Consider the following 24,070-nt stretch of genomic DNA (forward strand, 5'->3'; position numbering starts at 1 on the left):
CCAAAGAGTCAGACACAAGTTAGCAACTAAATAACAACATTTACCTTTTCCAGAATATCTTATCATTGGAGTCACACTGTGTATAGCCTTTCAGATTAGCTTATTTTACTTAGAAATATGCATTTAAGTTTCCTCCATATTTTTTCATGGTTTAATAGCCCATTTCTTTTTAGAGCTCAATAATATTTCATTTTCTTCATATACCACAATTTATCCATTTACCTACTGAAGGGCATCTTGGTTGCTTCCAAGTGTTGACAAGTATGAATAAAGCTGTGATAAACATCTATGTGCATGTCTTTGTATTGAACGTAAGTTTTCAACTCATTTGAGTAAATACCAAGAAGCATGATTTCTGGGTCATATGTTAAGAGGATGCTTAGTTGTGTAAGAAACCACTAGATTGTCTTTGAAAGTGGCTGCACCACTTTGCATTCCCACCAGCAGTGAACGAGAGTCCCTATTGTCCTACATCCTTGCCAGTATTTGATCACATCAGTGTTCTGGGTTTCAGCCATTCCAACAGGCATACAATGGTATCTCACTGTTTAATTTGCATTTCCCTGACGCCATATGATACGAGCATCTTTTCCAATGCTTGTTTTTCAATCCATGTTCTTTGGTGAAGTATCTGTTCAGGTCCTTTGCCAAGGTAGGTTTTTAAAATATGAATAATGAAAATGGCTTTATTGTTTTTTTCACAGGTGACACATATTACTGTTTTGAAATTACGTAAAAATCAAAAGTTATCAAGAAGAGAGTGAAAAATCCCCGTTGTTGGCTTGGTTTGGTTTGGTTTTGTCTATCTCTTCATTCTGTTGCAAAGTGACTTTTTGAAAAATGGATATGCAATTGCTTCCTCTCTTAAAATACTTGAATGGCTTCCACTGGGCTAAGGAAAATTCCTTGAGGTGGTTTGCAGGGTTGCTGGTGATCCTTCCTCACCCTCTTCCTGAGCCTCTTCTGTCACCATCACCCCACGCAAGCTTTGTGCTCCATCTTCCCCTGGATGGGCTGTGCTTGCTCTGCTCTCTGATTTTAGGCTATTCTCTCTGCCCAGAACACCCCTGTGCCTTTTCTTTTTCCTCAGTTCAGCTCAGTCGCTCAGTCGTGTCTGACCCTTTGCAACGCCATGAACTGCGGCACGCCAGGCCTCCCTGTCCATCACTAACTCCCAGCGTTTATTCAAACTCATGTCCATTCAGTCAGTGATGCCATCCAACCATCTCATCCTCTGTCATCCCCTTCTCCTCCTGCCTTCAGTCTTTCCCAGCATCAGGGTCTTTTCCAATGAGTTGGTTCTTCGCACCAGGTGGCCCAAGTATTGGAGTTGCAGTGTCAGCATCAGTCCTTCCAATGAATATTCAGGACTGATTTCCTTTATGATGGACTGGTTGGATCTCCTTGCTGTCCAAGGGACTCTCAAAAGTCTTCTCCAACACCACAGTTCAGAAGCAATAATTCTTCAACGCTCAGCTTTCTTTATAGTCCAACTCTCTATCTCATCCAGATCTGATTTTTCAGCCCTCAGCTTAGATGTTACTTCCTCCAGGCAGCTTCTCAGATTCTCTGTGGCAACGCAGCTCTCTGGACTGCCCCCAGCACAGGTCACTCAGCTTAGCAGTGAGCTCTCTCTGAGAGTGGGGATTTAATTGGCCTCATCAGACTTTTTAGTGGAGGTGCTGTGTATGTTGGCTCATGTGTTGGCACATGGACTTGATGTCTCCTTTTGAAAGAGAGAGAACTGACTTTCAATTTGATGGATATATGTTGTCAACATTGCCCTGAAATAAGGCTTGGTGCTGAAATTATGGGATGGGAATCACTGCAAAGTATGCATGAAACAGTCCATATGAGCACATATAGATAACGCAAAGCTGCAGGCCATTAAATCAGAGAAGTGGCATTTCACCTTATAAACATAGGTGGTAATATCTGTAGAAGATAATTTTGGCAGGTACAGATCTAAAAATCCTAAATCATGAAAACCCTCCTATGGCATTGATAAAGCTTTACAGACGGTCCAGTTTAGAATGAGTTTTTTTAAGTTTCAAGAAAATCTTCTAGGAAGTCTACATCCTATTTTAGATATAATTTTTTTTAATTTAATGACTGTGCAAAGGAATGAATTACGAGGTGGCCAATTCTCCTGAAATGTTTTTTCTTTCCCTCAGGACTCAGGCAGTTTGAAATTGTTTTGATTATGGTATTGCTTTCATTTAACTCATCAAGATGTGCTCTGTGTCCTGAGTGAGGAGTCTCTAGGATAACCGGGGAGGGGGTGGTTGCTGGGAGGGCTCCTTGTGGGACCCAACATGGACTCCCCAGCAGCTTGCTGGACACGTTTGTGAGTTTGGGGCTCAGCCCTGCCCTGTCTTGCCCTGTCTGCGGAGTCTTCGGCCAGAGGAATAGTCACTGGGAGGAACAGGAAGGCAGCGTGGAGTCTTGTAAATGAGGAACAAGGACTTTTCAGCACACAGCTTTACTTATTCAGCTGTTCTGTGTGAAAGCTCCCTGAAGGAAACCCACATTGCTGTCTGCTTGCCTGCCTGCTGGCCAGGCATGTGGTGGAGGGGCTAAGACGGTCAGCCTGGGTCTGGACCGGGGGCTAGTTCCAATCAAGACCTTACCACGACTGCTGCTTTCCATATCAGTCGCTAAGTCGTGTCCAACTCTTCTGCAAACCCATGGATTATAGCCCACCAGGTTCTTCTGTCCTTGGGATTTCCCAGGCAAGAATACTAGAGTGAGTTGCCATTTTCTTCTCCAGGGGATCTTCCAGACCCAGGAATCAAACCTGCATTTCCTGTGTTAGCAGGCAGATTCTTTACCATTCAGCCACCACATGTCCAGCCTCAATTTGTCCATCTGCAATAAGAGGTGCACTAGCACTCACTTCACTGCGTTTCCAGGATTAAACAAAATGATACGAATGAAGCTCTGTGCCAAATACGTAATTTGCATTTTCCTTTCCAAACCCATTCTCAAGACTTCCCTGGCCATCCAGGGGTTAACGCTCTTGATTCCAATGCAGGGGGTGCAGTGTCCATCCATGATCAGAGAACTAAGACCTCTCATGTTGCACGGTGCAACCATAAATAAACAAATAAACCCATTCTCTCCCTTCCTTCTCCTGGCCCTTGGCACTAACAGGCTGACCTAGATGAACTGCAACAGACGCTTCTGTCCTGCAGCTCCCAGTTGGGTTTGGAGGAGGAGGTGTCAACAGAGGGCTGGAGGCAGGAGGCGAGAGGTGGGGTCCGTACGGACGCCCCCGGTACCCCCCCGAGGACTCCCGGCAGGTCGTCTGCATCGCTCCCCTGACGACCCAGCTTCTAGAGGTCTGCCCCTCCGGGTCTGGGAACCACACTCTTCCCTTCCACCCTCCTGCCTCAGGAGCCTCAGTTCTGCAGCCTTTATCATTTCTTGTCAGTTCCCCTTCATCCTGCCACACCTTTGTGACAAGCCCTTGACTAACCGTCCTCAGTTAATTGTGGTTGCTATTTGATATACTATTTGATATGCTATTTGATATGCTATTTGAGCATGCCCTGAAGTTGTGGACAGAGCATCTCTCCCAGGAACTGGCTCACAGGAAACTTTCAATAAATGTTGTTCAATAAAAGGCTAAAGCCGTGGTCCTCAGAGCATGATCTGTGCTCCCCTCGGGGATCCATGATGTCAAAACGACTTTCTCAACAATATTAAGGCATTCGCCTTCTCACTGTGCATGCGCGTGTGTGCTCAACCACTCCGTCATGTCCAACTCTTTGTGACCCCATGGACTGTAGCCCACCAGGCTCCTCTGTCCATGGAATTTTCCAAAAAACAATACTGAAGCCGGTTGCCACTTCCTACTCCAGGGGATCTTTCTGACCCAGGGATCAAACCCACGTCTCCCTCATCTCCTGCACTGGCAGGCGAATTCTTTACCACTGAGCCAGTTGGGAAGCCCCGTCTGTGGGTAAAACTGACGCCTCTGCAGAGCAAAGGCACCAGCTATCCTAGTGGTCACAGTGACCTTCACCACACACTCACAGCTAAAATAAACAATAAGAATAAAGCACTCTTAGCATGCCAGTTTCGCAGAAGCACGCCCTGGTGAAGCCGTGGAAAGTGACCAACAGGAAGTACATAAGCAGCACTTCCGCCGCCCGACAAAGTGCAACCATTTTCTCAAGAGAAGGCACCGGGGAGACTGGAGGTGTCAAGGGTTGAACTAGGTGTGTTTCATGTGCCTGTTTGGCAGGCATCTTTCCAAAAACGAACGCACTGAGCTTGTCACTTCCAGGAAAACAACTGACAGTGCTTGTTACTAAATGGTGAAATCTGAGCTTTCAAGGGGAAATTAGAACTTTGGGAAAGTTACATTTGCAACCATGAATCTGAGAGCTTCCAAAAAGAATTTTCCAATGAGACTGGTGGTGATACAAAAGAATGTCACCACTGAAAAACAACATTTTTGCACCTCTTATAATTATATGCTTATTGGCATCCTTACTCATTTAATCCTTGTTCCTCTCAGCCAAACACCTATCTGGCTTTTTGATGAGTGACCAAGACATACCTAGTATATGACTTACTTCTTGACACATAGTAGGACCTCAGTAAAACACACAGGAGAAATGTACAAACAAGGGAATGAGTAAGTGAAATGACTGTTCTTTCTCCATAATCTCACTAACTGCTCTTTGGGAGGTTCCTGGGTATCTGTGTCAATCTGCCCATTATAATGGCCCAGGCCAAATGAATATAAAAAGCATCCAAGAATGAAATATATATATATATTTCACACTCTTAAATAGAGGCTGAAATCATTGTTGAAGAAAAACAATACAGACACACACATAGAGAGAGAAAGAAACAAGCTCTGGTTTCCATGACATTTCACTATTTATTTAAAATGTTAGGGAAATGAATACGCCACAAAGGCCTAAAAGCAATCATTAGTCAAAGATGAAAAGCCAAACTGAAAATCTGCTGAAAACCACAAATTCAACAATTGTGTTGGCTAGGTTAGAAATGGCCCAGCATTAATGATAATCTCAAATGTTCCTGGATCAAGAAAGAAGGGGTAGATGGAAAATAAGTTTTCATTTTTTTTTAAATTTCTTTCTTCACGGGGAAAAAAATTAAAGCAAACAAAAACCACTATCTGTTTTCCATGTCCAATGCCAACTGTAATGGTTTAAGCCAATAATTTCTCAGTAATTAGAGCAGAAATTGGAAGAGGTCCTTTATAATGGCACAGGAGAGGTGTGATAATGAAATTAAAAACCCACTGGAACCTGAGCTTAGCTGAGAATCATAAACTAGACAGTTAATCTATCAAGGTGGGATCTTTTTCCAAGAAGGCAAACTTCTTCTCATGACATTTGCATGGAATTAAAGATCCACTGACATTTGGATGAAATATTTTGCTCATTAGTAAAAGCAAGGTAATAATACAGTCAGAACTTAACTACTCAGGGCCACCAGAAAGCTCAGTCCTAAAAGAAGGCAAATCATTTACGCACACAATTTGCCTCTCGGTCGCTTGCACTGTTTTTTGAGATCACAGGGTGTGAAAGGGTAACGGAGTCGCTCCATACATCTGTCAAAGCGCCAAATAAGAAAGCATATATTACAAAGACTATTTACAATAAAGCTAATATGATTTATACTTGCCCAACAAGAACATTCCTTAAAGGAACACAAGCCAAAATGGAAAGCATATTCCCAGGGCACACAAGTGCTTACGGATACAATCAAAAAGGACATAATTTTAGCTCAGATGTCATCTTTTTAGAGAATTTCCATGGTTCACCCCAGCAGTTGGCAATAATTTCTTCCCTAAAATTTGGAATGACTAAGAGAAATTTAATGAATTTAAGCAAGGCCATGGGGAAGATGTCTTTGAAATAACCTCCAGGTTCTATGGTAGAGTTACGTCCTACAAGATTTCTCCCCTGGAGAGAAGCAGAGAGAGGAAAGGGAATAAGTATCATGAGCATTTAGTAAATGTCAAACTCTGCTTGGTGCTGGGGACCCAGAAGTGAAACAAATAGTCCATCTGCTCAAGCAGTTTAGAGCAGTCTAGTAAGAAAGAGGGGTTGGTTGTTTTTTGTTTTTTTAAGTCAGAAATAGCAAGTTTATGCTGTGATGCTAGGCCAGAGGGATGCTTTAATTCATGGTGGGAGGATGGGGACATCAGGAAATCCTCTTTAAAAAGGCATCATTTCAGGTGAATCTCTGCAAATGAGTAGAGTTAACCAGGTAGACAAAAGCAGAAGAAACAAGTACAACAAGATAACCTGCTCCTCCTCCTAGGTTTCCAAACGTGTCCACACAGACACCCGCAAGTCCGTTTTGATCCCTCATCTTCCCTGACTGCATCCATTCCTCCCGCCCCAGAAACAGCCAACTGATCTACAATTTAAGATACCATAATCATGCTCCCCTCGTATTTTACCTTAAAACCTCCACTAGAACACTCTTGGAGGACAAGAACATGAATTATCTTTTAAAACTTTTAGAAGGCAATGTGGAAATATATACTAAAAGCTTTAAAAATATTCATATACTTGGACCCAGTCATTTATTTTCTGGCAATATGTCCTTAGCAACTAATTCAAAATGTTAAAAATAGTATAAGAACAAACTTTTAGACTGTTGTTTGTCATAGAAAAAATAGTGGAAGAAGGAGCCCTCCTACACTGTAGGTGGCCATGTAAACTGGTATCACCAATACGGAGAACAATATAGAGGTTCCTTGAAAAACTAAAATAGAGCTACCAGCATATGACCCAGCAATCCCACTCCTGAGCATACGTCTGGAGAAAACAATAATTATAAAAGATATATGCACCCTGAGGTTCATTTATAATAACCAAGACATGGAAGCAACCTAAATGTTCGACAGATGGACAGATAAAGAAGAGGTAGTACATGTGTATGATGCAGTATTACTCAGCCATAAAAAGGAATGAAACAATGCCATCTGCAGCAACATGGATGGGCCTAGAGATTAGCATACTAAGTGAAGTAAGTCAGACAGAGGCATATATCATATGATATGGCTTACTTGTAGAATCTAAAAAGATAATACAAGTGAACTTATTTACAAAACAGAAATTGATTCACAGACTTTGAAAGCACGCTTATGATTACCAAAGGGGAAAAGTCAGGGAGGGATAAGTTAGGAGTTTGAAATTAGCATATACTTGCTACTATATGTAAAATAGATAATCAACAAGGACCTACTGTGTGGCACAAGGATCTCTACTCAATATTCTGTAATAACCTCTATGAGAAAATAAACTGAAAACAAATGGGTATATGTATAACTGAATCACTTTGCTGCATACCTGAAACTAATACAACATTGTAAATAGACTATATTCCAATATAAAATAAAAATTAAATTTAAGGCACACTCCTTCTTTTCGTTACAGTTGATGAACCTGAAAGCCATGTTACTACAATTTAAACTTTTATTATTTATAGGATTATTACTAAGACATCTCATGGAGAATTTGACTCCAGTGAATTCGAAGTTAGGAGACACTATCAAGGTTTTCTTTGATTGAAAGAAAAACTTGAAGAAGCACAACCCACGCTGATTATTCCACCATTGCCAGAAAAGTTTATAGTGAAAGGAATGGTGGAATGCTTTAACAGTGACATCACTGAGATATGCAGGAAGGCATTGCACAAATTTTTGAACTGAGTTGCTGATCATCCAACTCTAACATTTAATGAGGACTTTAAAGTTTTTCCTATTGCACAAGCTTGGGAACTTTCTTCTCACAAGAAGCAAAGGCCTAGATTACTCAGCAGGATGGGGCAGACAGAGCGGCTGCATTATCAATGAGAGGAGTTACAAGTCATCCCGAGGAGTCCATGGAAATGAATAACTTTGTTGAAATATTCAGCCAGAAAATAAATTTGATAGATTAAAATATCTCAGAGAATTTGCAAGAAAGAAAGGGAATATTTTGATGAAATGAAAGAATATGACCCAATTCATATTCTGTGGTCAGCATCAGAAGGAGATCTGGCTGATACTCTAAAAGGTGTTGCCAGCTGCCTTGACAAATGCTGCACGGCCTCTGAAAACAGATGTCTGGCCTCTCAGAGGCCCTGCTTCCTGTGTATATGAGCATGTGCTTTATAGTGAAATGTTCATGGGTGTCATGAAAAGAAGAGACCAGATACAGGCAGAACTGGATTCCAAAGTTGAAGCTTTGACCTCCAGAAAGGCAGATACTGATCTGTTTACAGAAGAGACTGGAAAACTGGAAAATAAAGTGAAGTACACTAATAAAACCCTGAAAGCAGATTGGGAAAGATGGAAACAAAACAATGCAAATGCTATCAAGTCAGCGTTCACCAACATGGCTGAGGAGAACATTCTCTGTGATGAACAGTGAGTAAATCACCATTGATCTCCAGATGGCGTCTCCATGTCCTGATGGCATCTTTCCATTACTTAGTGCCTTGCTACACAGGAATCCCTCCTTACATCACGGACAGATATCCACCTGGAAGAAGCTTCTAAAGATAAATCATAATTGCACTGAAGACTTCTAAGCTATCTTTGGGAAACAGTGTCTGTTAAACAAAGTTATTCTTTCTAGATGGCCTGGGTCCTTTCTAAAGTGGATGAAAAGTGTTTCACACTATCTGGAAAACCAACAACTTAAAACTCAGGTGTTTCAGATCATTGATATGAATTTGGATATATATCCAATTTGGATGGGTTTCCTTGATAGTTCAGTGGGTAAAGAATCCACCTGCAATGCAGGAAACCTCAGTTCAATTGCTGGGTCGGGAAGATCCCCTAGAGAAGGGATAGGTTACCCACTCCAGTATTCTTGGGCTTCCCTTGTGGCTCAGCTGGTGAAGAATCTGCCTGCAATGTGGGAGACCTGGGTTCAATCCCTGGGTTGGGAAGATCCCCTGGAGAAGGCAAAGGCTACCCACTCCAGTGTTCAGGCCTAGAGAATTCCATGGACAGTCCATGGGACCACAGAGTCAGACATGACTGAGTGACTTTCACTTCCACTTCCAACTTGGCTATATTTATATACACACACACACACACACACACACACACACACACACATACATATTTATATATACATATGAATATTTAGCTTAGTTTTAAATATGTTCTTAAATTTGTATGCCAATAATTATACATAAAGAAGTCTTCTCTTAAATATTTGTCTGTGGAATATGTCATTTTAAATATATTGTAAAGACTCAGTTTTAATAAAAAATTTAATATGAAAAATTAGAGTTAAAAAGATAGTGGAAATGATCAAACAAAAGAGGGCAATTACTATCATTATGGTTATAAAGAGTTATAATAATATGAAGAAATGTGTATATTATAATATTAAGAGAAAAACCAGGATACAAAATTGTAGATAAGAATATGCCTATACTTTGTCAAAATACACACAAAAACAACAAAAAGAAATACATCCCCCAAAATGGCAATGCTACCTTTGAGGAGAGAGAATAAGACTACATCTGGTTTTTTACTCTTCTTTTTATTCTTTCTTGGTTTCCAAGTTTGCTGTAATAAATACAAATGGCTTAAATTTTATTTGTAATTATACAAGTAACACATGAACATATTGCTATTGTTTAAAATTCAAATATAAAATATAAAGTTCCCTAGATTACATCCGGCAATCTTAGCCTCCTTAATGAAATGACACAGTTAAAAGTCAACTGATCAAAATCCTAGAACTTTTTCTAGAAATTTACATCCATATAGATGAACCTATGTAAATATATAGTATTATTTTGTGATTGAGAACTATAAGGGTAGGACCAACTCAGGGGAGATAGAGAAAGTGACATTGAGAATGAAGAGGAGGGTACCAGGCAGAAATAATAGAAAACAGCACTGCCAGCAAAGGGAATCATTTGTGAAAAGATGTTGAGACCAAGGAGAGGAAAGCCTCTTTGAAAAACACTGCGAAGTTCCAGGCTGCTTGGAGCATAAATGGATTTGAAAGAACAGCAGGAAATGGAACAAAATGGTGCCTTGCATCTGATCTGTCTCCCAGGCCAATATACTTGGCTTTTACCCTGTAAGTAGTAAGGAGCCAAAGAGGTTTTTGTTTTGATATATTTTTTAAAGTATTTATTTATTTATTTATTCAACTGCTGCTTTGTAAAAAACAAGAAGAATGACAGCCAGTGTCACAACTGTCAGGTGCTGTGCTTTGCATGTCTTCTCTCACAATAAATCTCTGAGATAAGTTTGCTCATCATACCTTTATATCTAAAAATAAGACTGAGACAGTGTTTAAGCAACCTGGCCAGGATGCGATAACCAAAAAGTGGTGAGCTGGGATTCAGACTTGGCACTCTGCAGCCCTACTCTTAACTCCTCTCCTTTGCTGTTTTTGGTGAAAACTATGCAAAGGAGAAAAGGAAAGATATACCCATTTCAATGCAGAGTTCCAAAGAATAGCAAAGAGAAATAAGAAAGCCTTCCTTAGCGATCAATGAAAAGAAATAGACGAAAACAATAGAATGGGAAAGACTAGAGATCTCTTCAAGAAAATTAGAGACACCAAGGGAACAGTTCATGCAAAGATGGGCTCAATAAAGGACAGAAATGGTATGGACCTAACAGAAGCAGAAGATATTAAGAAGAGGTGGCAAGAATACACAGAAGAACGATACAAAAAAGATCTTCATGACCCAGATAACCATGATGGTGTGATCACTCACCTAGAGCCAGACATCCTGGAATGTGAAGTCAAGTGGGCCTTAGGAAGCATCACTACAAACAAAGCTAGCAGAAGCAATGGAATTCCAGCTGAACTATTTCAAATCCTAAAAGATGATGCTGTGAAAGTGCTGCACTCAATATGCCAGCAAATCTGGAAAACTCAGCCGTGGCCAAAGGACTGCAAAAGGTCAGTTTTCATTCCAATCCCTAAGAAAGGCAATGCCAAAGAATGTTCAAACTACCACACAATTGCACTCATCTCACATGCTAGCAAAATAATGCTCAAAATTTTCCAAGCCAGGCTTCAACAATACATGAACTGTGAACTTCCAGATCGTCAAACTGGATTTAGAAAAATCAAGGAACCAGAGATCAAATTGCCAACATCCGCTGGATCATCGAAGAAGCAAGAGAGTTCCAGAAAAACATCTGTATCTGCTTTATTGACTATGCCAAAGCCTTTGATTGTGTGGATCACAACAAACTGTGGAAATCCCTTAAAGAGATGGGAATACCAGACTACCTTACCTGCCTCCTAAGAAATGTGTATGCAGGTCAAGAAGCAACGACTAGAACTGGACATAGAACAACAGACTGGTTCCAAATTGGGAAAGGAATACATCAAGGCTGCATATTGTCACCCTGCTTATTTAACTTATATGCAGAGTACATCATGAGAAATGCCGGGCTGGGTGGAGCACAAGCTGGAATCAAGATTGCTGGGAGAAATATCAATAACCTCAGATATACAGATGACACCACCCTTATGGCAGAAAGTGAAGAAGAGCTAAAGAGCCTCTTTAAGAAAGTGAAAGAGGAGAGTGAAAAAATTGGCTTAAAATTCAACATTCAAAAAATGAAGATCATGGCATCTGGTCTCATCACTTCATGGCAAATAGATGGAGAAGCAATGGAAACAGTGACAGACTATTTTCTTGGGCTCCAAAATCACTGCAGTTGGTGTCTGCAGCCATGAAATTAAAAGACGCTTGCTCCTTGGAAGAAAAGTGATGACCAACCTAGACAGCATATTAAAAAGCAGAGACATTACTTTGCCGACAGAGGTCTGTATAGTCAAAGCTATGGTTTTTCCAGAAGTCATGTATTGATGTGAGAGTTGGACTGTAAAGAAAGCTGAGCACTGAAGAATTGATGCTTTTGAACTGTGGTGTTGAAGAAGACTCTTGAGAGTCCCTTGGACTGCAAGGAGATCCAACCAGTCCATCCTAAAAGAAATCAGTCCTGGGTGTTCATTGGAAGGACTGATGCTGAAGCTGAAACTCCAATCCTTTGGCCACCTGGTGCAAAGAACTAACTCATTGGAAAAGACCCTGATGCTGGGAAAGATTGAAGGCAGGAGAAGGGGATGACAGAGGATGAGATGGTTGGATGGCATCACCAACTGGATGGACATGAGTTTGAGTAAACTCCGGGAGTTGGTGACGGACAGGGAAGCCTGGCGTGCTGCAGTCCATGGGGTCACAAAGAGTCAGACACGACTGAGTGACTGAACTGAACTGAACTGATGCGTATGTTTATTAAAAATAAAAAACTGAGTGTCCTGGGTTGAATAGAGTCCTCCAAAATTGAATGTCCACCTGAATCCTGTGAATGTGACCTTACTTGAAAATGAGGTCATACTGGAGTAGGGTAGGCCCTAAATCCAATGACAAGGAGCCTTAGAAGAAGGAAATCTGGGCATGAGGACACACAGGAAGAAGGCCGTGTAAAGGCAGATGCAGAGATCGGAGTGATGCAGCTGCTAGCCAAGAAATGCCAGGAATGGCCGGCCAGCACCAGCAGCTGGGGGAGAAGACAGCACAGGCTGTCCCTGCAAGCTCCCAGAAGGAACCAACCTTGTCATTGATTTCAAACTTCTAGCCTTGATCTCAAACTTCTAGCCTTGATCTCAAACTTCTAGCCTCCCAAACTGTGAAAGAATAAATTTCTATTGTTTCACACAATCCAGTGTGTGGTGTTTTGTCATGGTAGCCTTAAGAAACTAATATAAACTAGTATACTAAAGTAGTGGGCTTCCCAGGGGGCCCTAGTGATAAAGAACCCGCCTGCCAATGCAGGAGACGGAAGAGACCCAGGTTCCATCCCTGAGTTGGGAAGACCCTCTGGAGGAGGGCATGGCCACCCACTCCAGTATTCTTGCCTGGAGAATCCCACGGACAGAGGAGCCTGGCGGGCTGCAGTCCATGGGGTCGCAAAGGGTCAGACACGACTGAAGCGACTTAGCACGCACATGCTCATAAATACTAAGCAGTAGAAAAAGCATGAAAATAAAAGTATTAATTTGCCCCAAATTTTATTATGGAGAAAATCATATCATTATTGTTAGGCAACTTGTCTCCATAAACACATACAGATAAAAGAGTATAAAGTTGTCAGTCAGTCAATTCAGTCGCTCAGTCGTGTCTGACTCTTTGCAACCCCATGGACTGCAGCACGCCAGGCCTCCCTGTCCATCACCAGCTTCTGGAGTTTACTAACTCATGTCCATCGAGTCGGTGATGCCATCCAACCATCTCATCCTCTGTCGTCCCCTTCTCCTCCTGCCTTCAATCTTTCCCAGCATCAGGATCTTTTCCAATAAGTAAGCATATACAGATAAAAAAGTATGTGGTTGACCTTCCTTTCAAAACCTTATTTATTCCCCTTTTTAAATGTTGTGCATGCAAAGTCTGATAACAAGTGTTGCCAAGGATACAAGGAACTAGGTATTTTTATACACACTACTGATGGGAGTTGGTGAGGCAATTTGGCAGTACCCATTTCAATCGCAAGTACACAAACCCTCTGACTCAGAAGTTTCATTTCTTGTCATTGAAGTTGGCAAAACATACCTGCGTACAAGGATATCATGATCAGAAATAACTACAATGCCCATTGTTCCAGGAAGAGTTAAATAAAATAAGTAAGTTGTAATATGTCTTAGTCCTTTCACGCTCTATAACCTGAAATACCACAGACCGGGCAGCTCACCAACCACAGAAATTGACTTCTTCCTGCTCAGGAGGTGGAAGATCACAGATCAGGGTGGAAGCAGGGGCGGACGTGGGCTGCCTGGCAGGCCACAGACATCTCCTCGCATCCTCACATGGCAGACGTGTCTGGGGAGATTTCCGGGGGCCTCTTTCATAAGGACACTAATCCCATTTACAATCCATGAGAGCAGAGCCCTTATGACCTGAGTACCACCCAAAGGCCCCATCCCCGGATACCGTCACTTGGGAGTTCAGATTTCAGTATATGAATGGAGGGGAGGGGAGGGCACAAACACTCAGACCATAGCATAATACAGTTATCCTACGCTTCAATTTAAAATGAACTAGAAAAAGAAGTTTTACTGAGTGAAAAAAAATAAGCAAGTCATGAAATAAAAGCAAGCCTGCTTTCCCCCTAGCCTGGACTACAGCAGTGGAGAGGCAGACAAGCCTGACACGTCCAAGGCACGGGATGAGGCCAGCAAGACTGCAGGTGTGGGGCGGGGAGAGGGATGAGATGCCGGCGGAGGTCAAGGGGGGAACAGAGGGAGGCGACAGACCTCTAGGGCCTCGCAGGCCACTGTCGGGCCACGGCAGTTTTTGGAGCAAGGCAGGAAGTCACTGGAAGGATTTAAGCAGGGGGAAATGGGGTCTGGCTTACGTGTTTAAGAACTGACTCTCGCCGCTCTGCTGAGAACAGAAGCCAAGGGGTCCAGAAAGGATGTTGCTCGGCCCACTCTTAAGGGTGCAGGTGGTGGCCGGGGAGGTGAGAGGTGGTCAGATGCTGGATTTCAGGCTCACACAACTAGGAGGAGGCGGCCGCTCCCCTCACCCCAAGGGGGAAGGCAAGGGCAGGGAGCAGTTAGGTCTGAGCTGCAGGCTAGATGTTCCAGTGCAAACAGCCCAGCGGACAGTTGTGTGAGGGAGCTCGTGGAGAGAGCCCAGGCTGGACTTAGTAGTGTGCGGCCATCGGCACAGAGGTGATGCTTCAACTCGGGGACTATAAGAGGCAGACAGCTGGAATGCTCCGACGTTTGAAGGACTGTCGAGGGCTAAGAACCCAGCAAAGGAGACTGTGGCTGAGCAGCAGAAACCACAGAGGAGAGAGAGAAGCCAGGGGCCAGGTGTCCTGGAAAACAGGAATCCACTCGAGCAGAGAGCCCAGAGGAAAGCAAGAAGGATCCTTGTGTCGAAACAAAACAAGCTCTGGCTTGCTCCCAGCCCCCAGGACGCTGGGAGTAGAAGCTAAGGGCTGCCCCTCTAGGACAGCACTTCTCGCACTTAGACGTGCCCCTGGGGCCCCCAGCCTGCGGCTCAGGCCAGCCTTCACGTGTGGGGAGGAGCCTGAGGCTCTGCGTGTCTGGTGGGCTCCCAAGCGAAGCCCACCAGCCGGGCTGGGGACCACTCTTGGAGTTCTGCGGGTTCAGCCCCCAAACCCTGACCGTCAGCAGGAGTGCAGTCGTGACTGCTGACACACTCCAGGGAAAGCTCAGGACTATCTTTCTCTAGCTTCTCCTCTCGCACCCGGAGCCCAGCCCTTCTTTCCACACAGCCCTGTCTCCCTCAGCTTCTCAGGCTGTTTCCCCTACCTGAGGATCTGGAGACTCCCAGCATGATGTCTCCATACACTTCAGTCCTAAATCCTAGAGCAGAGTAAGTGAACTCAGCGAACACCCAGATGTCCCCGGCGGGATTGTCCCCACATGAATTCTAGCCCTCCAGGAGGGCCTGTCGCCTTCCTGTGACACCTAGAACCCAATTCCCCTGCTTCTCTAAAGATCTGGGGGTTGCATTTCCCCCATCACTCCAGCTTCCAGATCTGAGTGCGTGCCTTCCCCTTCTGTCAGCCGCCTTCACCCTGCACGGCACACACCTGCCCTCTGCCACTCCCCCAGGTTCAAACTCAACGTCAAGTCCCTGCCATAAAATGAACGTGTTGGCTATTTCCTGCCACAGGAACTCTGTCAGAAGCGGGCCTCTCTGACCTCCCCACCACCCCACCCCAACCCCTCTCCCCATCCCCGCCTCTGGGGCTTTCACACCCTTCCTCCCTGGCTGCCTCCAGACACTCAGAACACTTCCGGTTTCCTCCCCAGAGCCGGGTCTCTTCCTCTCTGCCTCCGTCCTCATCTTCCTCTGTCAAGGGTGCCTGCAAGGGGTTCCCACTCCTCTGAGACGGAAGCCAGGCCTCCCCACAAGAAAGGCACACCAGTGATCTTTTCAAAGGCGCTATTCTGTCCTTCCCACCACACAGTCAGGAAAGAGTGGCTGTTGCCGTGAGTCGGCAGGATACAGGCTGTCAAAGCCATCCAGCCCCCGGGATGTGTGGGCAAAGCTTGTCTGAACCTGCTTCCAAAACACCTATCATCCCACAGAAGCCAGCGCCTGCCAATATTTAAGCCAAGTGTCAAGAACACAAACATTGCTTCATAGACACTCACGAGGAGAGACGACTGCAAATCTTCCTATTTGCTTTCATTCTGAATTCTTGGTCCCTCCCCAAAGCACCATCCGTTTCCTCTCATCGGTGGCCTCTCTTCTCTCTGAAAGGGTTTTCTTGGGCACAGTCCCTCAGACAGGAGAAGCAAAATGAAATAACCCGCCAGCCATCTCTCGGTAATTTTGAGCACATGAGTCTCCACGCTCAGCTCCAGAGGACAGACCCACGCTGCTCATCTGTCCCAGCTCACCTGTCCATCTCCAGGTTACTGTGGCAAGGAGGTGCCATAACATGTCCAAAAACATAATATCCCACGTCCCGTGGATAATGGGACCTGAAGGCCAGAATTCAAGAGGCTGTGTCCTGAGCCTCTAAGTGGCTCCTGCACACCAGCTCTAACCCCGCCCCGCTTCAAACCCCTTGTGGCTCCCACTGAGTCCAGAATGAAAGTCCACTCCACTAGGACAGCCCACGCCTCCCAACCTGGCCCCGAGAGGCCGTCTGTGCTCATCGCCTATCATCTCGTGTGTCCTAGACACTCAAGGTCAAAAGAGAGGAAACTGGAATCCAGACTGTCTGAAAAACATTATCCTGCGATGCCCTTTCCAAAACACACACACACACACACATCCCCTCATGCACGCACACACTCACATACATACACTTCCTCATTACACAGTCATACACAAACCCTCACATACACACACGTATAGTTATACACACACACATACCTCCACACATACATATTATCTTATACACAGAGTCATACACAAACCCTCACACACACGTATAGTCATACACACACACATGCCTTCATATATACACACTCTCACATATATATATATATATAATATATATATATATATCCTATACACACAGTCATACACAAACTCTCTCACACATATACACGTATAGTCATACACACACACATATCTTCATACATACACACCCTCGAGTACATATATACCCTAAACACATACAATCGTACACAAACTCTCTCTCTCACACACACAATAGCTGCCGCCCTGAACACACAGAACAGTGTATCCATCCCTAACAAAGCAACATGTAAGTTGGTGGTTTGCACAAAGAAAGAAGGAGAGTAGAAAGTGGTCTCGGCAAAAGGTGAAGAGCCACGAGGTGTGGTTTATGCGGCCAGAGGCGCATCTCATGGCCTCCGGGTGACCTGCTGACAGAGGTCACTGCACCCAGGGCCCACATTCGACAGCGATGCCGGCTAAGACAGTGGTGACATCCACCAGTTGCTCAGCTGAAAGGGGTGAATCAAAACAATAAGGCAACTAACTGTATAGCACAATGTATATTCAATATTCTGTGATAAACCATAATGGAAAATGATATAGAAAGAAGAATATATATATGCATGTATATACAACTGACTGACTTTACTGCACAGCATGAATTAACATTGTAAATCAACTATACTTCAACTAAAAAATACTGTAATTTTTAAAAAGGGGGGCGAGTTGCCTCTTTTTACACAACAGGTGGTTGGTATTGCTCATCTTGCCCTCAGTAAATCCCTTGAAAGGAAAAGTCAAACGCGGGATACAAGGGGGGACCAAGTCAGGCAGCAAGTGCAGGAGGCCGGGCACACAGCAGCAGGACCAGCTCGGGGGGCCCTGGTGTTTGAGGGAGACCCCAACATAAGCCCCTCCAGGGACTCCAAATAACTCCTCTGGCCCTTGCCAAGTCCAGGTCTGGCAGTGGGCTCTTCCTGTCAGTCACTGCCTGGCACCAAGAACCTGGTCGCCCTGACACTCTCTCAATTCTAGATTAGGAAGCCTGGGATGAACATTTTAGCCAGACTCTGGGCCAAACTCTGCATTTTACAGAGAAAACTGCTATTCCAGGAAAAGGAAAGGACTCACCCCCAGTTGAAAGGCCATAGACCAGAAGCAGCCTGCACAGAATATAGCCTGGAATCACACTGGGGGGCGCTCTTGTCCCACCTCGCCCACCCACGCACTGTCTGCAAACTCCACTTCCTTCAAGCCTCAGCTCAGCGGTGCCTCTTCCAGGAAGCCTTCCCAGCCTCCCTCCTCTTTCAGGTTAGAGCTCGAGGCCCTCTTCTCAGACCCCGTGTGCCAGATAACCTCATTAGATAACTGGAGTCAGGCTGGAAGGCTCTGGCTCATCCTTATCCATACCATGGACACACGCTTCTCAAATGAAAGAAGAACATCAAGCCTACAGCCTCAGGTCCAGTGCTGGGCAGGGCACCGCGGATGTAGAGTGTGACTCGGAGCCCGTCTTGGTCAGCATGGAGGGCCCTCTGCTCAACCACTCAGCCCTCTCACACACACTCTCTCTCTCTTACCTGCATCTAAACAACTAAGCCACCTACTCTCCAGACCACAGTTCAACACTCAACTGCTTTCTAAACGTGCTCCCCACGGTTACCCGTGGCAGGCCTCCCCGGAGAAGGCCCAGGCCGGTGGTTCTGGGCTTCAGCTGCACATTGATGCCATCTGGGGGCCTCTACTCGCTCCCCCTCCCCGATGCCGATGTCACACCTCGGGCCACCTGAGCGGTCCCAGGCGTCATATTTTTAACCTCCTCATTTGATTCCAGCACATAGCCAAGGTGAAGAAACACGCTCCTAAGGGGGAAAAAAAAATGTGATTACGGAAACTGTGTTGGTTCAGCCAGGACCATGCGTGCGTGGAGGTAATTGTGAGTGAGTGTTAGAGACACTCAGAGAGACACACACAGTGAAAGAGGAAAAGGTCGTTCAGCACTGTAGCCGGGCTTCCTCATTCTCGCTCTGTTACAGTTCAGGCCAGATGAGTTCTGTTGTGGGAGCTTCTCTGTGCACTGGAGGATATTCAGCAGCAGCCTTGGCCTTAACCTGTTAGATGCCAATAGTAAACCCTCCCCCCAGCAGCTGAGACAACCCAAGAAGTCTGCAGACATCGGCAAATGTCCCCGAGGTAGGGGAGCAAAATCACCCCTGCGTGAGAACTACTGGTGCAAACTAACTACCAAATGCTCTATTGCATATTTATGTACTTATGTACATATTTCAACCCTAAGTCACAAAAGGCACTTTTCTAAATTTGACTGAGTGGCTAAGGATTCTAGACACAGGTCAGTGTCTTGGTGAGGGACACACAGGACTGTACCACACACGGGATGTGTAGGAAATGGTGGGTGAGTCGAGACAGAATCACAGAAACTAGATCAGGCAGGTTCAAGGAGTCAAGATGAGTCACTGGTGCGTGCGTGTGTGCTAAGTCACTGCAGTCGTGTCCAGCTCTTTGCAATCCTATGGACTATAGCCCGCCAGGCTCCTCTGTCCAAGGAATTCTCCAGGCAAGGATACTGAAGAGGGTAGCCATGCCCTCCTCCAGGGGATCTTCCCGACCCAGGGATCGACACAAGACTTTTCTATTTCTTGCATTGGCAGGCAAGTTTTTTACCACTAGCGCCCCCTGGGAAGACTGAGGCAGTGGTCAAACCTATGAAAGAAGATCAAATTAACAAAACCCCAAAGCCAGGTATTCCAGAAAATAGCAAAGCCGGACGCAAACGCAGGGTTGTCACAGTTGAAGGCTGGTGATGATCAGGAGCTGGGAAGAGGGAAACAGTCAGAGAAGGAGCTCTGGGACCTTCTGGGCATGGAAGGACCACAACAAGCCGTGTCTGAGGGCAGAGTCGAGCATGGTGTGCAACTGGCACAGGCAGAGGAAGGAAGCTGAAAGCAGGAAGCGGAGCCTTACCGCCCCGCCCACCTGCTGCCTAAACCGCCTCCAATCCCCGCAAGGCCGCCCTTCCACAGTCAGAGCTCAGGGCAGACGCTGGCGGAAAAAACACTCGGCCCACTCTGGGGCCGAGCACAGCCTGTCTCCCAGGCACCTGCAGGGGCCTTGAACCAGGCCCGTGACGGGCCTCCCCCAGCCTCCGGGGCCCACGAGGAAGACCCTCCGGAAGGCCCCTCCAGACAACACCCCAAAAGCACAAAGAACCAACTGGGGCCCCCCAGGGACCCTGGAGCCAGACACCCTGCTCCCCATCAGCTCCGTCACCCTCCACCCCTGGCCCTTCCCAAGCTCTGTCCCCTGGGCTCCCGTGGCCCCCTGCCTGGGTTCCCCCCACCCAATCCTCTCACATTCCTCCCGAGCTGCTAGGGGTCTGCTGCTTATGCCCACCTCTGAGAGCCTGGGGATTCAGACTTCAGTCCTGGGCCTCTTCTGAACGCTGTCTGTTTAAAGCCTGAGTCTGCACTCCCCCACTCAAATCATCCTCTGACTGTCCTCTGCTCAAGGCCAAAGTCCAGCATCCCCGCACTGTCCCTGCTCCCATGTCTGCCCCCCGCCAGCCCAGTCCCCCTGCACTCAGAGACTCCAGCCACCTCTGGCTTCTGCCAGAAAGAACAAAGCCACGTCCCCCCTTCACAGTCTGGAGCCCCCGCCTGGTTTCTAAGTGACTCTCGGAAATAGCGCTTTGCCGGCTCCTCTGTGTCTGCCGCCGGCGGAGAGCAGAAACCCAGAGGACCATCTGCAGCCTTGCTGCACCCCGTCCCCGGTGCTTCGTTCTCAGAGGAGTCTTCCTGCTTGCTGAGTACTCTTTTAAGTGCCTTGGTATGAATTACCTTCTTCTCTTTTCACAAAGGAGTTGCTTTTACACTATTATTTATAACAACGATATGATAGTAATATGAGTGGTACTATTTGTTACCCTCTTTTTACAGTCAAGAATATTGAAGTCAAGAGTACTGAGAAACGTGGGGGACCGTCTTCAAAGTGAAGTCGCTCAGTCGTGTCCGACTTTGCAACCGCATGGACTGTAGGCTACCACGCTCCTCCGTCCACGGGATTTTCCAGGCAAGAGTACTGGAGTGGGTTGTCATTTCCTTCTCCAGAGGATCTTCCCGACCTAGGGATCGAACCCAGGTCTCCCGCATTGCAGGCAGACGCTTTACTGTCTGAGCCACCGGGAAAGACTTGTTTAGTTGCTAAGTTGTGTCCAATTCTTTGCGACTGTAGCCCGCCAGGCTCCTCCATCCATGGGATTCTCCAGGCAAGAATACTGGAGTGGGTTGCCATTTCCTTCTCCAGGGGATCTTCCCGACCCAGGGATGGAACCAACGTCTCCTGCCTTGACAGGCAGATTCTTTACCACTGAGGCACCTGGGAAGCTCTTACCTTCACCTGAGTGGGATAAAAAGACCAGGAATATCAGCTCTTCCGTCATGGGAAGGCAAGACAAGCCAGGGTGGCAGGGTCTTGTAGCACCCAGCACAAGTCACAAAATGAAGGTAGGAGCAGGGCTCCTGGTTCAGAAAAACTAGGTGGACACCGTGGACTTATAGGGCAGAGCCAAGGCCCCAGCCTGAAATCAGAGGCATGGGGTGAGGGCAGAAGCTGGTGGCAGCAGGACAGAGATCCTGCCTTGCCCAGACAGAGCATCATCACTTGTTGGGGTTGCTGGGCCAGCCTGCCTGAGGCCCAGGGCAAGAGGGAGAAGATGGGATTGACACCAGCCTCGGGGCACAGCTCCGAAGCGTCCTGTTCAGAGGAGCCGCCCGACAGCCTACTCGGGATCCTGGACCCCCAGTGGGGGCTGAACTGTTTCCATTTAATGCCTGTGTGAACAGCAGGGGAGTGGGGCTGGCGCCTCTGGAAGAGAAAGGCGTGAGGAGACGGTGATCACCCTGCACCTGAGACTCTATAGAGGCTCCATCTAACGCCCTCCCTGGGCTCAGAGGACCACCTTGTTTGGTTTCACAATGAGCAAGCACTCCTACCACCTCCCTCTCCCTCCAGACAGCCCAGAGCCTGCCTGGAACTCACCCGCATGGGCTCATCGGGGAACCCGGGTTTGCTCGGCCTGTCCTGGCGCCGGGATCTCAGGAGCTGCTTGGCCTGCTTTTCCGTCAGAATCGGAGAAGCCCCTGAAAAAGTCAGGAAGGGACCTCAGGCACCCCCATCCACGCGCCATCTCGCCGTCCAAGGCCAAGCATTTGCAAGTCCAATTTGGGTCGGCACACAAAAGTTCTTTCACAGGGACCTGTCTCAGAGGGCTGGGCTTTCTTTCCCAAAGGCTCAGAGAGGAATTTTTAATTGTTCCTAAGATGGCTAAGGCTGCATAACTAAAACTTATTTACCTGCTGCGATGACCCAGTCCTCTAAAAGTGGCCATTACTTTAATGGATATGTTTCTTTAAACACATTTTCTTCAGGTCTCTGGCCAGTGTGTTTCTTATCCCTCAGGGTTGCTTTGGGGAGATTCTTTCAAAGCCTCAACACACTAAATCAAGTTTAAATTGTTACTGGAAGGTTCCCCCATGACAAGAAGATTCTGTTAAACTTCGTAAGCATGCATGATCCCTCAAATCAGATATTATAATATAATAATTAAAGTAAATCAAGTTTTGATAATAACACACAAACTCTAAAAATTATTATTCTAATAAAAGTATATCAAGGGAATTCCCTGGTGGTTCAGTGGTTAGGACTCCCACTTTTACTGCAGGGAACGCCAGGTTCAATCCCTGGTCAAGAGGGCTAAGATCCCACAAGCCAGGCAGCACAGCCAAAAAACAAGTGAAAAAAATGTATGTCAAATTTTAAGATTGATCAGCATTTTTGAGAATTAGTATTCAAATGCATTTAAAGATTAAAAAAATAATTTATCCCTTATGATAGCAATTCTGGGAGCCTACTCTTAAGGAAAAAAAAAAGAAGCATTGAATTATTATGTATTACATATTATTTGAAATTATGAAAAAATACTTTAAAATATAAAATAGCTTTATTCCAGTTTATCTTGTCAGCATAGACATAGGTTTCAGGAGTTAATGCTCACCTGAGAAGAAAATCAGCAAGGTGAGAGACAGCGCAAGCACAAAGAACCCCTTCATCCTGCCGGGTCCGCTCTCTGCCTGTCGCAGAATGAATCCCCCCACAGAGAGCATGCCTACTTGAAGGAAGCCACATCCGGCCCAAACACAGTGCTCACAGCATGATGCGAAACTCATCTGACTCGAAGTTTTTACTATGATCACCAAAATATTTTCTTCTGAATTCCTATAAATTTTCATCCTGAGGAAGGAAATTATCCCTCTGTCATATGACTTTCAGAGCTTGAATTTGACCAAGCAACACGCGACAACCATTTCATTTAAACAGATACATAGACCTCTTGCAGTAGCTTGTGTTTATCTGTAGCTTCCGTTTATGCTCCTGTTGTTTCACTGAGGTTGAATCATCTCTTCCATTTGCATATTTAATGACATTTTCCCAAAGCCCATTCACCAATCTAATTTGGCCTCCCTACTAATTTCAGAGGTGGGCATGCAAATTAGCCAGGAGCCTGATGAAGGGGAAATTTTTTTCAGCTGACCTTGGAGCCAGCTAGACCAGGGTTCACGCCTGGGGTTTATGTCTTTCTAGCAACGTAACCTTCCATCAATCACTTATCCTCTTTCTTTTCTGAAAAAGGAAGTTTTGTTATTTATAGCTGTGCTGGGTTTCCCTTTCTCCGTTCGGGCTTTCTTTAGTTGCGGTGCGTGGGCTTCTCATTGCAGGGACTGCAGCTTCTCCTGCTGCAGAGCGTGTCTCTAGGTGAGCGAGCTTCGTAGCTGCCGTTCGCGGGCCGGGCTCAGTAGTTGTGCGTGTTTGTTGGGGGTCGTGGGGGTCCGCGGGGAGAGGAGGGGGTCTCGTTGCTCTGCTGCGTGTGGGATCTTCCAGGACCCGGATTCGAACCGTGCATTGGCAGGCAGATTCGTACCCACTGGACCACCCGGGAAGCACCCGCTTACCCTTTCTGAACTTCAGTTTCTTCTCCTGAACAAAAGAAATAACAATACCTACCATGTAGGGTTGGAGAAGGCAATGGCGCCCCACTCCAGTACTCTTGTCTGGAAAAATCCCA

At 45.9% G+C, this 24,070-nt stretch overlaps 1 protein-coding gene and 1 pseudogene across 3 annotated transcripts in view; one reads left to right on the forward strand and one right to left on the reverse strand.

Moving 5' to 3' along the window:
- C17H17orf67 (chromosome 17 C17orf67 homolog) overlaps positions 1–23,240 on the reverse strand; it is a 33,424-nt gene extending 10,184 nt beyond the window's left edge. The window contains exons 1-2 of one of the 3 annotated variants that reach the window (XM_070478484.1): positions 23,003–23,240; positions 21,988–22,088 (exon numbers count right to left, since the gene is read on the reverse strand). In XM_070478484.1, the coding sequence (XP_070334585.1) occupies positions 21,988–22,088; positions 23,003–23,237 (336 nt within the window). In that variant the 5' untranslated portion in view covers positions 23,238–23,240. The remainder of the gene's footprint in view (positions 1–21,987; positions 22,089–23,002) is intronic. The other 2 variants (XM_020903252.2, XM_020903251.2) reach the window with 2 other exon arrangements.
- On the forward strand, positions 4,075–8,552 carry LOC110143600 (sorting nexin-7-like; annotated as a pseudogene).
- Positions 23,241–24,070: the final 830 nt, after the last annotated feature.

This window comes from Odocoileus virginianus, chromosome 17 (assembly GCF_023699985.2).
Source record: "Odocoileus virginianus isolate 20LAN1187 ecotype Illinois chromosome 17, Ovbor_1.2, whole genome shotgun sequence".
Lineage (NCBI taxonomy): Eukaryota > Metazoa > Chordata > Mammalia > Artiodactyla > Cervidae > Odocoileus > Odocoileus virginianus.